Source organism: Trachurus trachurus (assembly GCF_905171665.1).
Source record: "Trachurus trachurus genome assembly, chromosome: 8".
Taxonomy (NCBI): Eukaryota; Metazoa; Chordata; class Actinopteri; order Carangiformes; family Carangidae; genus Trachurus; species Trachurus trachurus.
In genome coordinates this window covers 21,633,445-21,654,603 of record NC_139905.1, presented here as the reverse complement: position 1 = coordinate 21,654,603, position 21,159 = coordinate 21,633,445, and the positions used below count along the sequence as shown (strand labels likewise).

General features: G+C 42.1%; 1 protein-coding gene across 1 annotated transcript in view; it reads right to left on the bottom strand.

Moving 5' to 3' along the window:
- LOC310990024 (protein kinase C beta type-like) overlaps positions 1-20,883 on the bottom strand; it is a gene marked incomplete at its 3' end in the record, with an annotated part of 76,315 nt that extends 55,432 nt beyond the window's left edge. Inside the window, exons 1-2 of the mRNA XM_083977234.1 lie at positions 20,483-20,883; positions 18,722-18,753 (exon numbers count right to left, since the gene is read on the bottom strand). Of these exons, the coding sequence (XP_083833360.1) occupies positions 18,722-18,753; positions 20,483-20,658 (208 nt within the window). The 5' untranslated portion in view covers positions 20,659-20,883. The remainder of the gene's footprint in view (positions 1-18,721; positions 18,754-20,482) is intronic.
- Between the last annotated feature and the right edge of the window lie 276 nt (positions 20,884-21,159).

Genomic DNA, 21,159 nt, shown 5'->3' with positions numbered 1-21,159 from the left:
TTTTTTGGCTTTTCCATAAAATAAATGTCATCACTGAATGCATAGCCATGGTGACAGTCATATTCCTCTATAGCTAGACTAAAGCTAAGTGACAGTTTTGCAATTGTAGTTGTTGTGGTTGTATTTGCATTGACATAACAGAGTAACTTAAGTTAACAGGAGATGATAGACACTATTGAATGACTATGTCACTTCACTTTGTATGTAAATACTTTGGGAAATGACAGTAAAGCAAATCTTGATCTTGAAGCCCAGAGTTTCACTAAATTTTCAGTGTGCCATCATCATCATCATCATCAGGATTGTGTTTGTGCACACATGAGAAGTAGGGCTGCAGTTCAGGAGGTGGAGCAAGTTGGATTTGTGGTTCGACAAGGCTCCTCCAGTCTGTGTTTCAAAATGTGAGTGTGTGTCACACTACGTGTGATAAAACCACACATGTAAATGAGTGAATGTGGCTTCCAGGCATGTGCAGTCCATTCAACAACATCCTGAATTCAATTATATAGCCAAATTGCAATCAAGAAAACAAACATTAGATTGTGAAACTGAATATTCCATTACAGCAGGAAAAAAGGATGTTCCCAACTGGTTGTTAGTCTCACATGGGCCTGGAGTGCTACGTACACTGAATGCACTGGCTGATGGACACGAGTCACTCAGTGTAAGTTTTGTTGACTGAAAATGAAATGCATCTGCTACTTCTACAATAACCATGTGGGAATGACGGCTTGAGATGATGAGAGTTTACAACCCTGCTTGCGGGAGTTATTTGCATTCCGAGCAATCAGAAAACCTCAGTTTGGGAATACTTTGGATTTTGGTCAGCAACTATCACCCCAGTTCATTACAGCAACAGTGAGGCGAAGAGTGGCAAAACTCTACAACCCCAGCAAGAGAAAGGCAAACAGGGTCAGCTGGAAAAAAAAATATACGAGTATAGAGTTTAAATTAGTATTTACTTCAAAATGATATGAATAAAGATACAATGTAATGAATTTATAACTAATTCAGTTCTGAGTCATGGAAGTGTGACGGTTAAAACAGGATTTTCTGACACATGAAAATAAGCATCTTCATCAAGCCAGGAAACATGTTGCAAACAGACTGAGGCTGGTGATAAGAGGACACTTTCTAATGCATCCCCTGTGGTGTCCAATGTTATACTCAATTAAAAAATGTAAAGAAGTATGAGTTACAAAACAATAAATTCAGTCTTTTTAGAAGATACTACAGTCTGGCTGCCTTCACACTCCGTTTGATTTCAGTTTCAGCTCTGTGCCAGGGCCGTGAAAAATTTCTGGCACAAGATGATTTTATGTGGTCCAGCTAACACCTCCACCCTTATCCTCTCTCTCATTCACTCCATATCCCTCCGTCTCATTCACTGCATCCCTCTCACTGTCTTTCATTCACCATCTCATTCTCTCCATTTCCGTCCCTCCTGTCTCTCTGTCTTTTTCCTTCCATTTCACTGTGTCTAAGTGGTTCATCAGTCTTTTATCTGTCTTTAATCCTTTTGCCGTTTGATCTTCTGTCTGCACTGTCTAAACACTAGAACATCGTACATAGCCGGTCCACATATGGTCAAATCCTGAAAAATGATAAATTATAGCTGTGATATTATCTGACAAATCACAACAAACTAACAGACTAAAAACCAAGACTGAGCTAAAATTTAGACCGAGCTAAGATCTCAGCTGTGTTCACAGTACAAACAAATTTAGAAGAGACAAACTCTTTTTGAAAAGTTATCTTTCAGTGGGTTGGTATAGATGAGCTAATGGCACACTGTCCTTTTTTGTCTCTCACACAGAGCACAGCCTTCTGCTGGGGTTGTCTTGACTGTTGCAGCCTTGCCAAAACTGTATATATTCTGAGGCCCCTTGTCTAAGTCTCACTAACCCCCAGCTTTTGCTGCCAATGGAAGAAAGGTTTCATCTCTATACACACCCAGGTGAAATCAATCTACATGAGCATCAGCATTCGTGTAAACACAACACCTCGATGAACACACTAATCTTTGTCCCCTTCTCTGGCTGTCAGGCCTCAGAGCACATGCACTGACAGTAGAGAGACCTGTCACCTGACCAGGTGCTGTTTAACCCAAGAGGTTAGACTGTGGCTACACTGCACTTGAGGACAAGAGTGAGCACAGCTTCAGAATTAGTTTTTAAAACACATTCGCCCATCAAAATATTTCAGGAACCCCAACACAGTGATGAGGTGGTATAGATCTGTTTTACCAGCTAGCTCCCTCCCTCCCCACTGAGTCTGTGTGCTGTCTAAGTGCATGCAATGACGTCGCTCCTTGCAGTTGTGTGTGTATAATAATGGTAGATGCAAAGTGAAGGGATCACCAAAATCATCAAGATTCATCTTCAGGGGACTATGAACATCTATTACAGTCGTTGTCCAATGGTGGATTAACAATGACATCATCATGATTGATGATTGAGTCTTTGAATCTAATCGGACACTGAATGTCATATGTCATATCGTGATGATGATGAAAATACGATAAATCGGTCAGCCGTGATTTAAATGTTCACAAACGACAAAACCGTCCCCTCTCTTCTATTTCAGTGTGTGTCTGTGTGGAGGACCTTTACAGTAGTTTCCTCTTATGGCAGAAGTACATCTACCTCCACAAAATGACCTGAACAGGCAACTGATGAACATGTCCAGCCAACACACACATGCACACACGCACACACATAACTCCTGTGCTGTACATCAACTATGTGTCTCTCTCCTTCTCGCTCTCTCTCTCTCTCACTAACTCCTCCACAAACATTACCTGCTGCTTTGAGTCAGACAGCAAGAAAATAACCAAGGGTATGGAGATATAAGTTTAAGAAATGTGGAACTCGAATGCCTACACTAGGTGCATGTGAGTGGTCACTGTGTTTAATTTGCTGAAGAGTACAGTCATCATCCTTAGCATGCAGTTTTACCTAATCGACCGATTTACTCATTAATTCAGAGAGAGAGAGAGGTGGTATGAAGAGGATGAGTGAGAGAGAGTGGGAGAGAGAGGACAGAGGGGTGAGAATGGAGAGCTGCAGATATTAACAAGAGAGCCACTGAGACTAACAGGTTTGGATACAAAACAATCAACTAAATACAAGTTGTAAAGCTGCTAGTATACATTTTACATGATAAAAAATAAATGTAGGAACATTACCTCTCGTGTGACGTGATAATGTGACTTCTATCTTCTGGACAGATGGACACACTGTCACACATGTAGCAATTACTGTGTAATATTGCACTTTTTATTTGATTTGAGCCTTGGTCCAAACACCAGGTTGCAAAGAGCACTTTATCCAACAACAATATGTAGTATGTATGCATATGTAGCACAACAACTCGGTGCATCTACAACATCTTTAAAGTGAAGCTGGCTGATGATATTTAAATAATATACACTCTTGTCCTCACTTTAGCAACACAGCAGACATCACGTGTTAGGTGTTAAAAAGAGAGAAAGAGAGGAGGAAGAGATAGATGATGGCAAAAAGGCAGGAGATGTGCAGAGGGAAGTCAAATGTACAAAGTCAAAAAGACAGAGGAACAGGCAGAAAAAGAGGTCTGAGATCACTGCTCTCCTGTCGGCTCGTGTCCCTGTTGCTAGGTTACCGTCTATAGACCAATGGGTTAAAGGATCTCAGGAGCAACAGTGACATAGTTAGCTGGTCTCTCCACAACATCCTCACACACACACACACACACACACACACACACACACACACACACACACACACACACACACACACACACACACACACACACACACACACAGAGACATAGAGCAACTTTGAAAACCATGTTTACTTAAAGTTTGATTTTGCCTTAAGATTTCTGCATTGACACACTTTGACTAAACATAAACACACTGCAAAAAGTCAAAGGTTGGTGTGAGTCTTCAGGGAATGTCTCAAAACAAAAACATCATAACATGTAGGCCTATCATGGAGTTACAGTTTTTCTCGATTGCTAAGACACATTTCTCGAAAGCTTCTCTCATTTTCTCTGAACTGTGAACACAAACCCCAATTTTCAAGCTACATTCACAAAACCTCAGACTCTTCTTGCAAAACCAAACTTTCACCTCAAAACAGTTCAATCTGTGCCCAAAACTGAACTATGTTGTCAAATCGTGCCCCGAGTCAATCAAAATTAAAAACACTACTGAGCAGCCACTAAACACTACATAGAAAAATAGAAAACACAATGCTCAGGACATGAAGCTGAAGAAATAAATGTTTATCGTTCACTGTAGGCTAAATGCATGTTGCAAAACAAAAAAACAGTGCATTTACACTGTAGCACTTATCTCCTTCCCTTTCTTTCACCCTCCTCCCTCCCTCCCCACATCCATTTCATCCCCTTTTCCTTACTTCTTCTTTTTTCTTCCCAGTTCATCCCTCCCTCCCTCATCCTCTCTTCCTTCACCCTGTCGTCTCTCATCTTCTCCTCTTGCAAAACAAAAAACCTGTGCATTTAGCACTTGTACATAGTAAAAAAAAAAAAAAAAAAAGTACAAAAACCAGAAATCCTGTGCATTTACACGTAGCACAGTACAAAAACAAACAGAAATCTTGTGCATTTAGCACTTGTATACAGTAAGCTTACGTAAAAATAAAGTACAAAAATATAGAAATGAGAAGTGCATACAGTAACTCAGCCACAGCATAATTTCTCTGTACTGGATCAGGCCACAGGACTTCATTTTTGACTTTTGACTTTTGCCACCTGTGCTCAGCATTATGCAACACAGGTGCATCACAATGAAAATGTGTTGGCAAGTTGTGTCTAAACAGGTGAAAAGTGCTGATGGTTTTGCCAAAAGAGTGACTGATTCAATCAGTGGGTTCAGGCAACTGAGAATTTGGTTCAGACAACAGGGTTTAGTGTTTTAGCAATTGAGAAAAACTGTAAAGAGAAACTGGTGTTGATGTTGTTAAGTTTAATTAGCCAAGAATTAATAACATTCATGCTGAGAATGGCCTTTTGGTCAGAGTCCAGTCGTCTAAAATCTGTGTAAGATTAAGTTTGATAACATAGCATAAAGAACGAGGAGGAAGTTAGGGTGAATAGAGAGGTCCTCAAAACACAGAGACCTTTCAGACAGGAGACTGCTGTTCACAGCTGAAAGTCATTGCTGTTTCCCTGTTTAATTGCTGTTTTCATCCGTGACACAAGCTTAACTGTGTGTTACCTATTGTGAGTGTGATGATGGAGCCCTCTTAGCTTGATGAAGGCCACAATTGGTTCATGAACTGTGACCCAGCCATCACCTTTACCATGTTTATTATAGTTACCACAACAATACAGGCCCTATATCTCTGCCATTCATTCACTCCTATAGGTCAAATTACGATGATGAGGAAGTATGTCTAAAGCTGGTAAACACTCCTTTTGTTCATTTGTATGAACAAACAATCTATATTCAATACATGTGTAAAGAGGAAGCACATTCACCACTGTGTATGAAACTCAGCACTGTGATTTGATATCCATTTTGAGGAAAAATTACACCGATTTCAACATCACTGTCTGTTACACAATATTTAGTCCAGAACCTGACCTCTTGTCCTGGAAATTATATCATAGTTTCGTGCTCAGTTTGGAACAAAACTCATCATGCAAGTGCAGCTTTTTTCAAAGAACACTTTCAAACCCGCAGCAGCAGAACAGCAGCATCTCTGCCCCAGCAGTTACTAATCCAGGTGGGCCATCCCACCTACACACCATGATTCACATTTTAGACATTTAGCTCATCTCATCATCAACATCAATTTGCCCTGAGTGCAATGGAGCAGGTTCAATTCAAAGATCATCTTCATTGCAAAACAACAAATACAGAGAGGAACAAAGGTCCACCGACAGAAGTGATCATGTATGACACAATTGCCATGACAGAAAGAACAAGCAGAGGGAAGGTATGATTTGATATGATATGATTGTGGTGAGACTGAGTAGCCTAATGTGGAACTGAGTAAGAAACACCTTCCCTGACTTCACTAACACTGCACACACTGAATGCAGACTGCAGGACTTTTTTTCGTACAGGAATAATGCTCAAACAGTATGAAATAATCCCAAGCTATGTGCAGAATCAGTCAAACATAACTACATAACTAACAGCGACAAATCTAGCGACTTTTTCCGGTGCTGTTACAAACGTTTCTGGTTTGGAGATTCGGACCTGAAAGCACGTTATCACTGCTGTTTTCAACGTGCAGCGGGTGCTGTGCAGCGGGTGCTGTGAGCCGGCCGCCCCGTCCCAAAGCACTCACCGGCGGTCAGTCACACAGTAGTGTCACGGAGCTGTCTCCGCTGCGCCAGAGACCCGCACCGCTGCACTCCACGCCGCCGCACCCCCCAGATTTGCCTACAAAAACACTTATTTAGAAATCATTTGGGAGACATGCCACACTGCAGAGTACCGGTAAAATGAGCGGATTGCCACTTGACACAAAAGTGCATTTTTCTCTGAAACTAGAGCGGGAGGGGGCGGTGTGTGGCGCAGTGGTTAAGGCGGCCACCCCATGTAGAGGCTACAGTCCTCAACGCAGGCGTCCCCGGTTCGAATCCCGCGTAAGTTTTATACTTAAAAAAAGAAACTAGAGCGGGAGCTCCGTTTTTGGAGAAACCGAGCTCTCTTCTTCTCCTTCGTACTCATGAACGAAACGGTGGAAAAACTTGCCGTTTTTTCGAGGAGCACGTTGGAAAGTCACTCTTCAACCACATGAAACATTTGTTTCTAGGTGATGTACAGAGTTCGCTTCGACGTGAGAAAAAAGGTAAACAAATAGCCAAAAACATGCGGTCCGGGATTGTAAATTATATTATTAACTAGATATATATATTATATATTAACTAGACGACAGGCCAAAACACAGCTCAGACTACTTTATCAGACTGTGAATTATAAACAGGGCAACTTTATTTGGCAAGTGGAATATAACGACAGGAATCTGTCTTGGTAGCACTGTATTGATGCAACTCTCATTGACATTAGTAAAATACCATCAACGTTTGTTCACACCAGGTAAACAAAAACAGACAGCTTCAGTTCTGCATCACTAAATTTCTTATCCTCCTCATAGAAGCATTATTGATGCTTGTACTACCTGGCAGAGTAGCTGGTAGAGGTCACCAATCTACCAGCCACCGGCACAATGAACCATGCCCCCCCCTGTGCAGTAGGGAAGCAGCTATTGGCAGTACCGAGTGTAGGCGATGGCACTCTCTGGGACTGACACAGATTCACAGTGAGTTAGCACCTATTAATGTGTTACAACTATGCAAAAACGTCTACAGCCACCAGGATTCTGGTTTGACGAGGTGACATTATGTAATATCACAATCTTAACATTACTGTAGAGTAGTTATCTTTATCTGACAGACAACAGGGCTCTTTACAGTCATTAGTCAACTGCAGGATGATCACCTTAATGATTAAGTGGGTCTTTTGTAAGTGCTTTTCAAAATGACCTATATGACTGTTCCAAAAAAGACTTGAGTGTTTTCTCGTCTAACTCCCTCTGTACTGAACAGAGTACGTGTATATGCCTCAATGGAGGGGTGTGAAAAAAGTTCATCAGGTTTTTCAAATCCCTGTCTGTGTGCCTGTCATTCAGGGTGCACAGAGTGTGTTGAATAGGTCGTAGGTCATATTTATCCAGATCCTCGCTTATTAGGCATGCTAGCATCTTTGCAACGCCTGTCTTACTGTTGGCCTGTTATTTGAAATTGAACAGGACATGTGACGGCAGCAGTTGTGATAGTAGCTTCCCTTCAAACAGGCTAAGAGTTCACACTTTGCTTATTTGGACCATGTGAGGAGGAAGAAGGGGTTACTGGTGTCAGTCTTTTTCAGTTTGTGTGTGTGTGTGTAGGCTGTGATGCCAAACAAGCTTGACCCACATTGGCTGTCTCATCTGTCCCAATATGTCTCCAAGGTGTCACCGTGGCAACGGGTGTACTATTGCCACAAATGTCAGCGGCAAGGACAACTAAGCCCTGAAGGAGATTGTCTGTCAATCTGTAGCTGAAAGTGAGTACAAGCACACACAAACAAACACTCTCAGATGAGACTTAGGATGTGTCAAAGTAGATCAGAGCAAAAAGGAGCCGGCCCTCACTGACAAGTAAAATTAGACTTTGTGACACACACGCACACACACATACACACACCTGTGGAACAGCACACTCAAAGAAACATCACAGCCACCACTGATAGGCACATAAAAAGAAACAATGAGTACTTGAAGGTCGACTGCTTTACATGAATAGTTAGTTACAAACACATACATGAGCCAGCAGAGACACAGAAGAGCACATTAACACCCTCCACATTAAACTGAAAAGAGGAAGCAGTTGGGGGAGGAAACGCACTGGGTGTTACTGTAGAGTGACTGTCAGAAAAAAATAATGCAGTAAACAAAGCCATAAAAGAGTATCAGTTTACATTCATGTTTACTGAAAGCTGAAAGTCAGATAAAAACTAAAGAGCAGCCTTTACATTTATATTATTTGGTATTTCTGCATTACCTCCCTGACTTTGTTTGATTGCACTACTTAACTCTGTCCTAATAAATTGAATTTGTGCTGCAGCACTTGCATTACATTTACATTAATGCTTACAGAATCAGCTAATGCTCTAATCTGGAGCTTCAAATGGGTGCAGCATTAGAACAAAACTCCAAACTCATTTTAATCAAACCTACACAAAAGCTTTTTCTCCACAAGCAATAATTAGAATGGATCTTCCCACCTTAAACATATGATTCATATTATGTTGTTGTGTGCCATGAGCACAAGCTGTTTAGGATGCAAGTTTGTTGTGTCTGAAAAGCACCAGGGCACTGAGGGAAAAATCAATACACTATAATGCTACAATGTTTTTGGCTCTATCAATATGCTGACTGAGGCTCACTATCAGTGTTGTTATATGCACCACAACAGCTGGCATGACAGGCCACACAATAGTGTTATATAACATGAACTCTAGAAAAGTCTTTGACAAGCAATCTACTGTAAAGGCAGTCACTTGCTTAACCCTCAATAATAAGGAGAGTGACTTCAAGAACCCACATAATGCAACAGAGCTTTTCCTGCTACAGCATGGAGTCACTCACATGATACACATTGGGCCCTAGTTTCGTCGACCAGGTGAAGTCTAACGTCAGCGCAGCTTCGCCACGCCAACGGGGTGTGGCCCAGGTCCATTTCGCAAGTTTGGTCGGCCGCGCAGTCAGACTTACGCCAGCGCAATCCCTCCCCTCGTCCCTCCCACCGGCGCAAACGGCAAAGAGGGAGGAGAGAGGGCGGAAGGGAGACAGGAGGAGGAGAGAAAGGCGTGGAGTGGGTTTGACACAGCCGAGTCAGATCTTCACCAATCAAAGGAGCTCCTCTCCTCACCTTTAACTGCGCGGCGGGTGATGCGCGCTGCAAGTTTGTCATTTTATACTTTGACATGGACGGAGGAAACAGCGACGCCAGAGGCCGAACCTCTCCCCGGAGGAAACAGCTGTTTCCCCGGAGGTCCGAGCTCAGAGTGACCAACAATGAGTTTACTAATATACTTAACCAGGATTGATCTGATACACTGAGAACCCCTACGCAATCTAAGAAACAACAACTAATAAACTAATAAAGAAACTCACATTTATTCAAACCCTGTGTATAAGATGAGAGGTGTAGGCTACACTAATCACAACATAAACATAAACACCATGCGGATGAAATCAGCGTAAAGGACAAGCTCTCTCTCTCTCCCTCTCTCTCTCTCTCTCTCTCTCTGTCCTCCTCTCTCTCTCTCTCTGTCCGTTTCTTTTTTTCTCTTTTTCTGTGATAGAGATGCTGAGTAGCCTATACTGTAGTAGGCTATATACTGACTGTCTGATACCGAGGCTGTTATGGTGGACTAAGAGAGATAATGATTTGTGTTTTGTTTTTCATTACGGCTGCGTGATGCGGTCGCACGCGGTTATGAATTAATAAGTAAATAAATAAATACAGCGATCATCACAAGGGCAGAGTGGTATCTCAACACGGCAGCGACATGCAGTCATCCACCCTCAGTCCTGCTTGGGACATCCACAGCTGCTTTTCAGTGCCAGTTCGTCCCTGCTGTGTTAATTCAGGTGGAGTTTCCATTACGCGTGCCACAGCCTTTGATCTCTGCTTTGATCTGACGTCAGATGTGACGGGACAATCTATATAGATATAAATTCACGTGTTGATTCCGTTAGTTGCATTAAATAGTGGTTATTGTGGATATTTATTGCATTGAAATGTGTCTGGAACTGTGGAGATCTGCCTGTGAGGTCTTGGTGACGTGTGTGCACTGCAGGTCAGTCAGCCAAACTTGCACTGCACCTGCTGCGCTCCGCCCTGCGCTGAGAATAGACCTGGTTGGAGGTGGCGAGCTTTCAGCGCAACCTCGGCGGGACATTTTCGGACGAAACTTCCACTGCACCAAGCTGAATCTGTGACGCCTCCCCCTGCTGCGCGGCCACGCCTATCTCAGCGCAGCGCGATCTGCCAATCTTCCAATCTGACTTTGCGCTCGGCTGCGCTGGTCGAAACTTGCATTAGACCGGCTGCGCTACCTTGCGCCACCTGCGCTGCGCCAGCAAACTAGGGCCCATTATCTAATACCAATATTCATGCTGGTTTTTCTAGCCATGTTGTTGAGACTAAAATATCTCAACAACTGTAATTGTGATTTCCATTAACTTTTGGACCGACAGCCATGTATCTCTCACAGGAAACAAAACAAAAATCATCTGACATTTCCTCATCAGTTCAATTTGTATAGCATTAGTGTTATGACCAAATACCCACACAACTAATGTGATACCACTGTTGTCTTTGTTTGGTGCTAATTAGTAGGTTAATATACAAAAACATAGCTGTTAAACAACAATATGCCAGCATGTCATTGTGAACATGTTAGCTGCTGTGCCAATATAGAGTCACTGTTTCTTGTGGAGAGGCCTATAAAACAGCAGTAATCACCATGTGACAACAAACACTGCACCATTAAATGCACTAATTAAATGCTACAGTACGCAACTCAGGATCTCACACTTCTCACTATTTTAAAGTCTGCCATATCACACCTATGAAAGTCCACCATATCACACCTACAGTGTAGTGTGCATCAACATTCAAGCTTAATGAAGCAGATGTGCAATGCACAGCTAGCCCTTGCATGCAGATAAATGCTTCCAGAAATATGGTGCCCAACAAATCCTTTCTTCCATTTAGACAAAAAACGTAACTTTTACCACTATGAAATACTCTTCAGCACAAAAAGAAAGGAAGAAAGAAAAATTGATATTATATTCAAAATCTACAGGTCTCTGAAGACGAGTGTTTCACAACTTTACTCTAAAACCAAGGTCTGTTTCAATAAACACCTCTATCTCCCTCTGTTGCTTTTTAATCCTTGCTTTTTAACCGGTGCCTTCCAACATTCACACCTACGCACTCAGCCCCCACTCCACTCCCCCACCCATCCATCCATCCATCCGTCCGTCCGTCCATCCATCCATCCATCCATCCATCCATTTGGTGGTACTCTCAGTGGAACACTTAGGCTATTTATAAAAGCATCAAAGCCCACAGTTTCCAACACACAGCCACTGGAGAGAAGGGGGAGATAGAGAGTGCGATGGAGGGAGAAGTGGGAAGCTGGAGAAATGGCTGAAGGAGGAGAGAGGGGGAAACCAAGAAGCATGCAGAGAGAGAAAAACAGATTGAGAAATATGGGGAGGAAGAGAATGAGGAACAGTATGAAGAAGGGATAATAGGTAGAGATAAAAGAAAGCTGGACGAAAAGGGGAAGAAAGAGAACAGAAAGACTGAGGACAAGAGCGAAAAACAGAAAAAAGAGAGCGTGGGATCACAAGAAGAGAGCTGTAGGTCAAATGACATCGGGGAAACAAAGCACTCAGAGGGGGTGAAAAAATAATACTCGATATCAGTCAGATGTTTTTAAGCATTTTTCTTTGCTTCAGGATCTCAGTGTTACACCTCAACATCAAGTCCGTGTGTGTGTGTGTGTGTGTGTGTGTGTGTGTGTGTGTGTGTGTGTGTGTGTGTGTGTGTGTGTGTGTGTGTGTGTGTGTGTGTGTGTGCGTACGTGCGTGCGTGTGTGTGTTTGTGTGTGTGGGAGGGAGGTTTTGGATCCGGAGCCCTCCCACCCACGCAGGTTGGAGTTGCAGAAGCACCTGAGCTGCGTTCGGCACCGCCAACAGACACCAATGTTTGCAAATGTTCACTAACTCATTTGAACCCGAGTGCGCTCATGAAAAGGCAGAAAACATATTATATGAATCCAGAGGAACTGTGGGCACCGTGCCCAACTGGAGCTTGATGGATGCTGCTGAAAGCGAGAGACACCCGATTAAACCTGAACACAAAAGATGCCATCAGTCAAAGGGAAGATTGAATAGAGCTTTTTACAAATACATACATTTTTACTTTGGAAGCATCCTAATAGCCGCAGCAAACAACACCTTTAAGCCTTGTTTTAGGCGCAATCAACACTCCGTGCCTACACCATTTAATCTCTCTTCTATCTCTCGCCTCTTTTCTACCTCTTCTTCCCTGTCCATTATCTCCTCTGCCTGGCAGAAAAATCTCACCCACCACTTCTCTGTTGGAGTGTCATTCCTGCATACCTATCTCACTCATTTCAGCCATCTGCCCTGTTTAATTTATTCTAGGTTTTAGAATATACAGTATCTAACTGAACAGACCATTTCCATTTTTGTGCAATTCTCTCCATCTACAACATGATCAAATTCTTTTGAATTGTGCAGAATGCAAAAAAAGCACTGTGATTTATCTTGATGGCATCATCAGTACCAGCACAGCATGTTAGTGTGCCTGCGACCTCATATACACTATAAAAGGATTATATTTAGCATGCTGAACAGAATGGTGGATTAAATATATCATGGAGAACTTACTGTAGCATGCATTCTGTCTATTTCTACCCTGATCTATCCTTCCTCAATCTTCATCAGTTCTTCTTTTTTGAGCCAAGCCTCCAATCTCTTCCCTGTTTTCTACATTGTGCTCAGTATGTTCTCTCCATGTGTCATACATCATGCGACAAGACTGCAGAGAAAACAGTTTCTGTCCCAAAAGACATGTAACATGTCTTTTATCATTCTATTTTTCCGTCTCTCTATGAACTACTTTCATTGGAACTTTCAAGGAAATCATATGTAATCCTCCTCTCCTTCCTATATCCCTCCCACTCACTTTCACCCCCTTTTGTTACTCCCTCTTTCCTCTATGAATTCCACCCACACTTTTCTGTCGTCCTCGAGCCCTTCCACCGTTCTCATCTCTCGTCTTAGCATCCTTGTTTTCCATCTTCTTTCCAAATGATTCTCCCTATTTCCCCTCCTTATTAGGGTCCGGGCAGCGCAGCTGACAGGACACTATTGTATTCCTAGGAATTCTTCTTCTTCTTCTTCTTTCTTTCTTTCTTCTTCCAAGGAAGTCATACTTCCCATGGGCGAAAACTCACCAAACTTTGCACAAAGGTTCAGTCCCATGCCAGATTCACTCAACTCCAAGGACATGTGCCCCCCCCTCCTAGGGGGGGCACAATAAGCGTTTAAATTTAAAAACTTTAAAAATTCCTACCAAACCAACGGTAGATGCTACAGTGTTGAAACTTCACTACAATGTAGCCTCAATACTGCTGAAACTTTTGTCCACTTAAACTTATTACAAATTATGAAGTCCATCACTCTGTTTTTTTCAATAACTGTAAAACTTTTAAAATGTATCTCCTCCCACAATTTTTGCTCAATTGACACCAAACTTGCTACAGAGCATCTCCAGACCGTCCTCCACAAAACTTGTTTCTCGGATTTTTGATTAAGCAAAAATTGAGCCAACAGTGCATGAAAACGTTTGACTGCAAACAGTACTGTAAACATATACCATCAAATTCTTGATAAATACATTTTCAATCTTCCTGAAAAAAAATGACAATATTCTGGAGTCATGGTTGATGAAGTTTGGCAAATATCAGAATTTTAACTCAAAAACTGAATTTTCTAGAACATTTTGAATTCTGCTCTCATGGGAACAACTGCAGTCAATGTGAGAGTGGAATTTATAAACATCATATTTTCTCTTATGAAGCAAAACACTTATCATTAAAAACAAATCACCAACATTTCCATGCTGTCAAGATGCAATTTATGTATTATCAGATTTTTGTTTAGATGACTGAATTATTGACATTTTGACCATTTCATCACAACAGCTGCCCGGGCACTGGCTCACCTGAGTGGATAAATGAAGCTACACAGCAGGTCTCACTACCAGCCAATTAGCTCAGTGAGTTAGGAGCTGGTTCTTGGTGTCAGAGATTGTGAGTTCGAGACCCAGCAAGGGTGATGATGACGATGATGATGATGATGGATCAAAATGTCACATGTCCTTAAGCTGATTTGCTGTCTAAATGCAATTTATGTATTAACAGATTTTTGTTTAGATAACAGAATTTCTGACTTTCTGAAATCTGCCTTGACAACAGCTGCCTGGGCACTGACTCCCTGAGTGGATAAATGAAGCTACACAGCAGGTCTCACTACCAGCCAATTAGCTCAGCGAGTTAGGAGCTGGTTCTTGGTGTCAGAGGTTGTGAGTTCGAGACCCAGCAAGGGTGATGGTGGTGATGATGACAGATCAAAATGTCAGTTGACCTCAATATGAAACACAAGACAATTGTCCTAATGGTGGCATCACAGCAAGCCTCTAAATTAAAAAAAACAAACAAATAGCTTGGACTGGTCCATGCGCGAAGGCTCCTAACATCTTAGACTCATAGTAGATGTTTGACAAATATCATTATTTTACCTCAAAAACTGATTTTTCTTTTTACTGTGGTTTCAAATCTGCCTACACGACAGTGAATGGCTTACTCAATTTGTGAAGCCACTGTTGATTTGCCACTTGTCAATTAGCTCAGTGCGATAGACAATGGTCTTTGGTTCCCGAGGTTGTGGGTTCAATCCTCAACTGATGCAAATTGAACATTATAAGGTCAACTGTCTTGTCTTCCTATTCTCCTGTTTGTTGCTCAGAATTGCCTAAATTTGCCCAAAAGTAGCCCGGACCCGACCCATCGCTGCGCAGCAGCTATAATTCCTATATTTGCGATGTTTCTTACATTTCCTGCCTCCCCATCCCTTTCAAGCACTCTCTCTAAAGGGATAATTTGCCCCGACTCATTATTAACACACTCATTTAGGGCTGTGTGCATAAACACACACACAAAACCAATCAATCACATGGAAGCAGCAGAGCACACACAGCTCTCCACAAGCAGCCATTAAGGAAATAAGTGCTCGCCAGGTCATTAAATGGAGCATGGATCACGTGCACACAAACTCACATCATGAAGAAGCATGAAATATGCTGAAAACTACACTTCTTAGAGACACCACATTACATAATACAAGCTGCTACCGCCCTTGGAGTCCCACACTCTTTCTAGTGTATGTAAACTAAACAGCTGAATCCCACCGAGGCATTACAGTTTACAACAACAATAGCGAAGCAATGAGCTGCTCCAACCAGTCTCAAGACCTACTGCATAAGCAGTAACAGGCTGTACAATGCCAAAGTACCTTCCTGTTTTACCTGCTGTGTATGCATGTTATTATTTCTCCCATCTGTGACCAAACACTGGTGAAAATTAAGATGTAAATTGGACGGACAGACAAGTGACTGAAGTTAACTTCACACACACAAAGCACACAGATGGACAGCAGAGCAGCAGGTTAGGCTGCTCATGTAGTGTGAGAATTTTCTGTGGTCGTTTTGAGGCTTTTTTAAAATTATTTCACAAGAACTCAAGTCACTGAACATCATATTCTCTTCACAGCAGAGACTGATTGGTGTGTGATGGAAAGGTAAATTATTACTTTACTTGAACAAGACAGTTCAATGAGTTCAAAGTTAGAGGTATCACTTATGCTGACTGTCAGTAGATCTAAACAACATCTGATCATGTCTGAAAAATGACAACACACTGCCGTCTACACCACATCCTTCTTAACTATGCATAACTACCGCAAAGTGTTGCTGGCTGCCTGTGCTGCTTTCTGAAACCTGTTACCAGGCTGCTTTTTGGGGTGTGGGGTTCTCTATCCAGCAGCAGGACCTGTACCCCTTTGAAATGCTAGCTTTTAAAGTTTACGACAAAGTAAGGTAATGCAAAACGTATGTAGGATACACAACTTGCCAGATCTCACTGATGGATTGACCTTTCATTGAAAGGCATGTCAACATGCTGGCCATGCACTGACCCTCACAGTGGAAGAGTCAAACAAACAATTTAATCAGAAAAACTGCACCATCATACAGCTGTGAAATCCTGCAGCAGACCAAATCCTGCTGCATACACACAGACACCACCCTTAAGTTTCTTAGAGAACGATGTGTCTGTCAAACAAATACTATGAAACTGTGAGGCAGATCACACTCAGACACTGATCGCTCACTTCTCTCCAACAGTGTGTGTGTGCGCGTGTGTGTGTGTGTGACCTTGCAGAGGAATTCCCTTTCTCCCTGAGCTCTTGGGAAGTGATATTCTGCTCCAAACAGACAAAGAGCATCTCAGGACATGCACACAGGTAAGTGCAAACTGTTGCTATGTTAAGTCCCTCATTTACACATATACAAGCTCAACCATGCTGCTATGCTCTTACCATGCAGTTATTTTAGGCACCAGCATTAAATCTGAAATTTCAGATAAAAAACACTTAGTACAGGAGCCTCCCTACACCTGCAACACACCCCTTCCTCTCCAGAGGCATCAGGGTCCCTGGAGTGCAGCGGATGCATCCCTTAAGGACATTATTGATCAATTACATATCAACATAGGCTAATTACCAGCTAACCAACTGCTGTATTGAACAGCTTTCCTTCCATCCTTCAGCATATAGACAGTTGCATCTGAATGTTTCACTGTTGCTAGGAGACGTGAAAATCCTTGGACACATCTAGTTGGCTGTTAATACAAGTGGAAAAAACATAGACTTCAAGCAAATTGAAAAAAAGCACAAAGGCTCTCAGCACCTCCACATTTTTGTCAGCTAGACATGATTCTCTGATAGTTTATGTCTGTTCCTCTAACAAAGTGAATGCTGTATGCTGGATCTGTCTCTAAGACAACCGAACAAAAAACAGTTTATTGAGGGAGAGGGAGATGGATGGAGAACAGAGCAAAGTAGCAAACTGTGTCTGAAATCATTCTCCAGCTAACTTTCCATTTATTTAACATGACCAAGGTTATATAACACAGAAACACAGAGGGAAAGTTGAAATAATGCTTATGTTCAGTTTTGCCCTTGCTACTAGTTGTTCACGTTTTCATCGTCAGAACGCGCTAGTGCACAACAGGGAGTTTCATCAGTTTTCCTGTGATAAGAAGACGTAAGGCCCACAGAATCAGATGGCTTGCTACACTTCATCATTTCAGGAAGTGAACGTTGTTTTTATGTTGATTAACTTAAGAGAAAATGAGGAAACCTCAGCTGCTAACTTTATCCTCCATTGGATCCAGGCAGTTGAATTTTGAGGGCTCACAACATTTCTTGCTCAGTTATCTCAAGTTTTCCTGTATACAGCAGGTCTTTTTCACAGCAGATATTTTGACGTGTCACAGTAGGAAGTAATAAAACTAATGATGGTTGAATTCCATTTAGCGGCTTCAGGTTCCTGCCTCACTGCCCCCCCGTCATGACTCACTGGGACACTTGAATAGAGCAAAGCCATAATGATATTAGTAACACCTGTGTTATTCCTACTGTAACAAAATGTATAAAAATAACCTGTCTGCTTCTGCTATTTATCTTGTTTGTTTGGGTTTTAGAAAGTAAAGCTGGGAGTGCGTCATGCATTATCAATGAAGAAAGTGCAGGTATAGCAAATAAATCTGCACAAAATCTACAGTAGCCTTCACTTCATGAATCAAGCTCCAAAGTCCTGCCTCCACATCTAAACCTGCCTGTGTTGTTTTATGCCTCCCACTGATCTTTAAAGAAACACATACAATTCCCTTTTAACCAGCAACATCAACATGCCTTTATCTTTACCAATGATACAGATATTCATACACAGAACATTAATCAGTCTCTCATATATTATAATGTTCAAATACTCTTGTCCAATCTTTCTGTTAATCAGTATTTCTTTACTCGTCCTGAGAAAACACTTTAATGATGTTGTTCTTTGCTCCATTGTTGTGCTTTGTTCCCTTCAAACCGCAAAGAATAATAATGGTAATAATGTACTCTTATTTTCTAAAAAAAAAAAAATGCAGTCACTGTCAAAACAAGTGTTGTTCATCCTGTGTCTTTGTACTGTATCTCTATGAATTGGATACTTTTGAATGAAAAATAAGAGCTTAGCGCTCACCTCAGCACTTTGAAGAAAACTTAAGATAAAGGAAGACAAAATGGGTTCGGAAGACAAAAGTAAAAGGAATGAAAAGAATATAGGAAAAATAGGATCAGGGAGATGAAGTAGAACATTGATTTTAAATCTGAACCATGAAAAGAGAGAAACAACACAATGACAGAAAATAGGGGCAACAAAGTTAACACACATATTTGCCAGGGTGTGTGTGTGTGTGTGTGTCTGCATTTAATCCACCTACCCTGACACTGGAATCCCTGCTTGCCAAAACCCCTGAGGAGAGAAGAACATACAGACAACAGGTTGATAGTTGATCAAGCACAGACCCGTGTGGACACACACACACACACGCGCACGCACGCACACACAGAAGAAAATACTTGGGAAAAGAATTCTGAGACTTTGCCTCAAGACATTTGTATGATGGCAAATGCCATTTTTGTGCCGTGCTTCAGCTTTCCATCCAATGAACACAAATTAAACACACACACACTCACTCACACACAGAGGTAAGCAAGCAGTGATTTGATTCTTGTATGAAGAGTACAGTACATGTAGTGGGGTCAACGCAGGTCTACACTCAAACGGCTGTGTTGGGCAGGAATGCAGCTGCCCCGGGGCAACAATAAGGTCAACCACACATCGTCAAAGGTTGGGAGAATGCTGGGATGCCTGCAGGTGTGCAGACACACACACACATGCACCACCACACACTCAGCCCTGCTCATTTTCATATTGTAGCTACAAATAGATCATCTCTTGGGGTATGAAATCACTCAGTGTTCTCATTGTTCTTTTTCATTATGCTTATTGACCCAGATAGATAGATAGATAGATAGATAGATAGATAGATAGATAGATAGATAGATAGATAGATAGATAGATAGATAGATAGATAGATAGATAGATAGATTCTAACAGGTCAATCACTTACATGGGGTGCACAGCGTTCCTTCGTTTAGGAGTATTTACACTGAGACTGCTCCATTAGATTCCATCAACACACACAATCTTCTAGGTCAAATCATTTAGCCATTTACAAATTAAAAGTCCTGTGACAGGATTTAAATAATGGTTGTATTGGGAATTGTGTAAAGCACAGATAATAATAAACGGGACAAATTAGGCCAACCTAGAGACGGAAACTCATTTAATAACCTGAGTGCAGGGCCGTATCACTGTCTAGTAAACCCCGGTGGGCTGCATGGTGACAAGTCTGCACAGGTGATTGAGTGAAGGATATGAGGAGGAAGGGAGGAGGGGGAGAAGGAGCAGCAGGAGAAGAACTGCTGAAGTTGTGTTAGCAGTGGTGTCAATGTTTGGCCCATGTGAAACACTTTGATACCACTCAGGTTATTCCTTCTGGCTGCAATTCATTGCTTTGAACTGCTTTTGTAGAACATGTTTCATTTTTTTTCTCACCCTCTCTCAGTTCCTCTGCCTACTTAATACCATCAAACAATGGTCTGCAGCTATTCCTTTTTCTTCTTCTTTTTTTTTTTTTTTACTGGCGCTGCCCACATATCTGTCTTCCTTTCTGCCCTACCTTACACATATAGCATCAACAAGTCCAAGAATGAGGCTGAAATCGATGTTTATTTTGAGAAAACTGTGCAACCAGTGCAGCCCTCCCACTTTTTTTTTGCCGTTGTAACTTAATGATGTAATACTGTAAAACACTGGAGTCTACAGCCATTTTGTCTTTTTCATCTCATGTGTCACTTAGCTTTTTTTCTCTCCATTCAACCTGCTTATTAGATTATGAATTAGACATCACTACTGAGAGTAAACTTGCTCTACCCTCCCTTCCTCCTTTTATACTGCTTCTAGTGGTCTATTCACTTGTGTCTGAAAAGGCCTTTATTTTTTAAACAGCTAAATCCAATGTAACAGCTAAATCTCTTCTTAATAACATAATTAACAACATGCCACTGACTAAAATTAATGCGTGGTGAATAACCCCCCCGGTGAAGCTTCGTGCGCCCCTGTGCCCGCTCCTCACCAGATGAAGTCGGTGCAGTGGCTGCAGAAGGTGGGCTGCTTGAAGAAGCGCGCGATGAATTTGTGGTCCTTCACCTCGTGCACGTTCTTCTGGCGGAGGGCTCCCTGGCGCGCGAAGCCCCGCATGGGCTCGCGGGGTCCGTCCTCCCCGTCGCTGTTGGTCGCCGAGTCTGCCATTCTCCGGCTACCTGTGCAGCTGTCTCTATTTCTACTTTACCTAACCAGCGAAGTTGTTGGTGCCGAAAAAAATGTTTGTCTGTTTTTTCTGAGGAGGCAAAAGTCGTTTGTCGTGCGTCTTCCCGGGTGGAGGAATTCAAACTTGTGGCTTTATGATCAGCTGATGGTTCGTTCTCGGTAGTTAGTTTACTGTAGATTAGGGCTGTCTTGTTCTGCCGCTGAGTAGAGGCTGTCGCTGCGCTGATCACACTCCGCTTCCTCCTTTTCTTCTGAGCGCTCCGAGAGTAGCTCTGAGAGAGAGAGAGAGAGAGAGAGAGAGAGAGAGAGAGAGAGAGAGAGAGAGATGAGAGGGGAAGAGAGAGAGAGAACTTGCTCACTTTACCTTGACATTTAAGGTAGAGTTATTTTTGAGAGTCTGCTCAATTATTTCTCTCTAAGCTCTGTCACAGTTTACCTGAAAGCGCAGCTCTACACGAGTTTATGACTTAGAAATACCAAGTA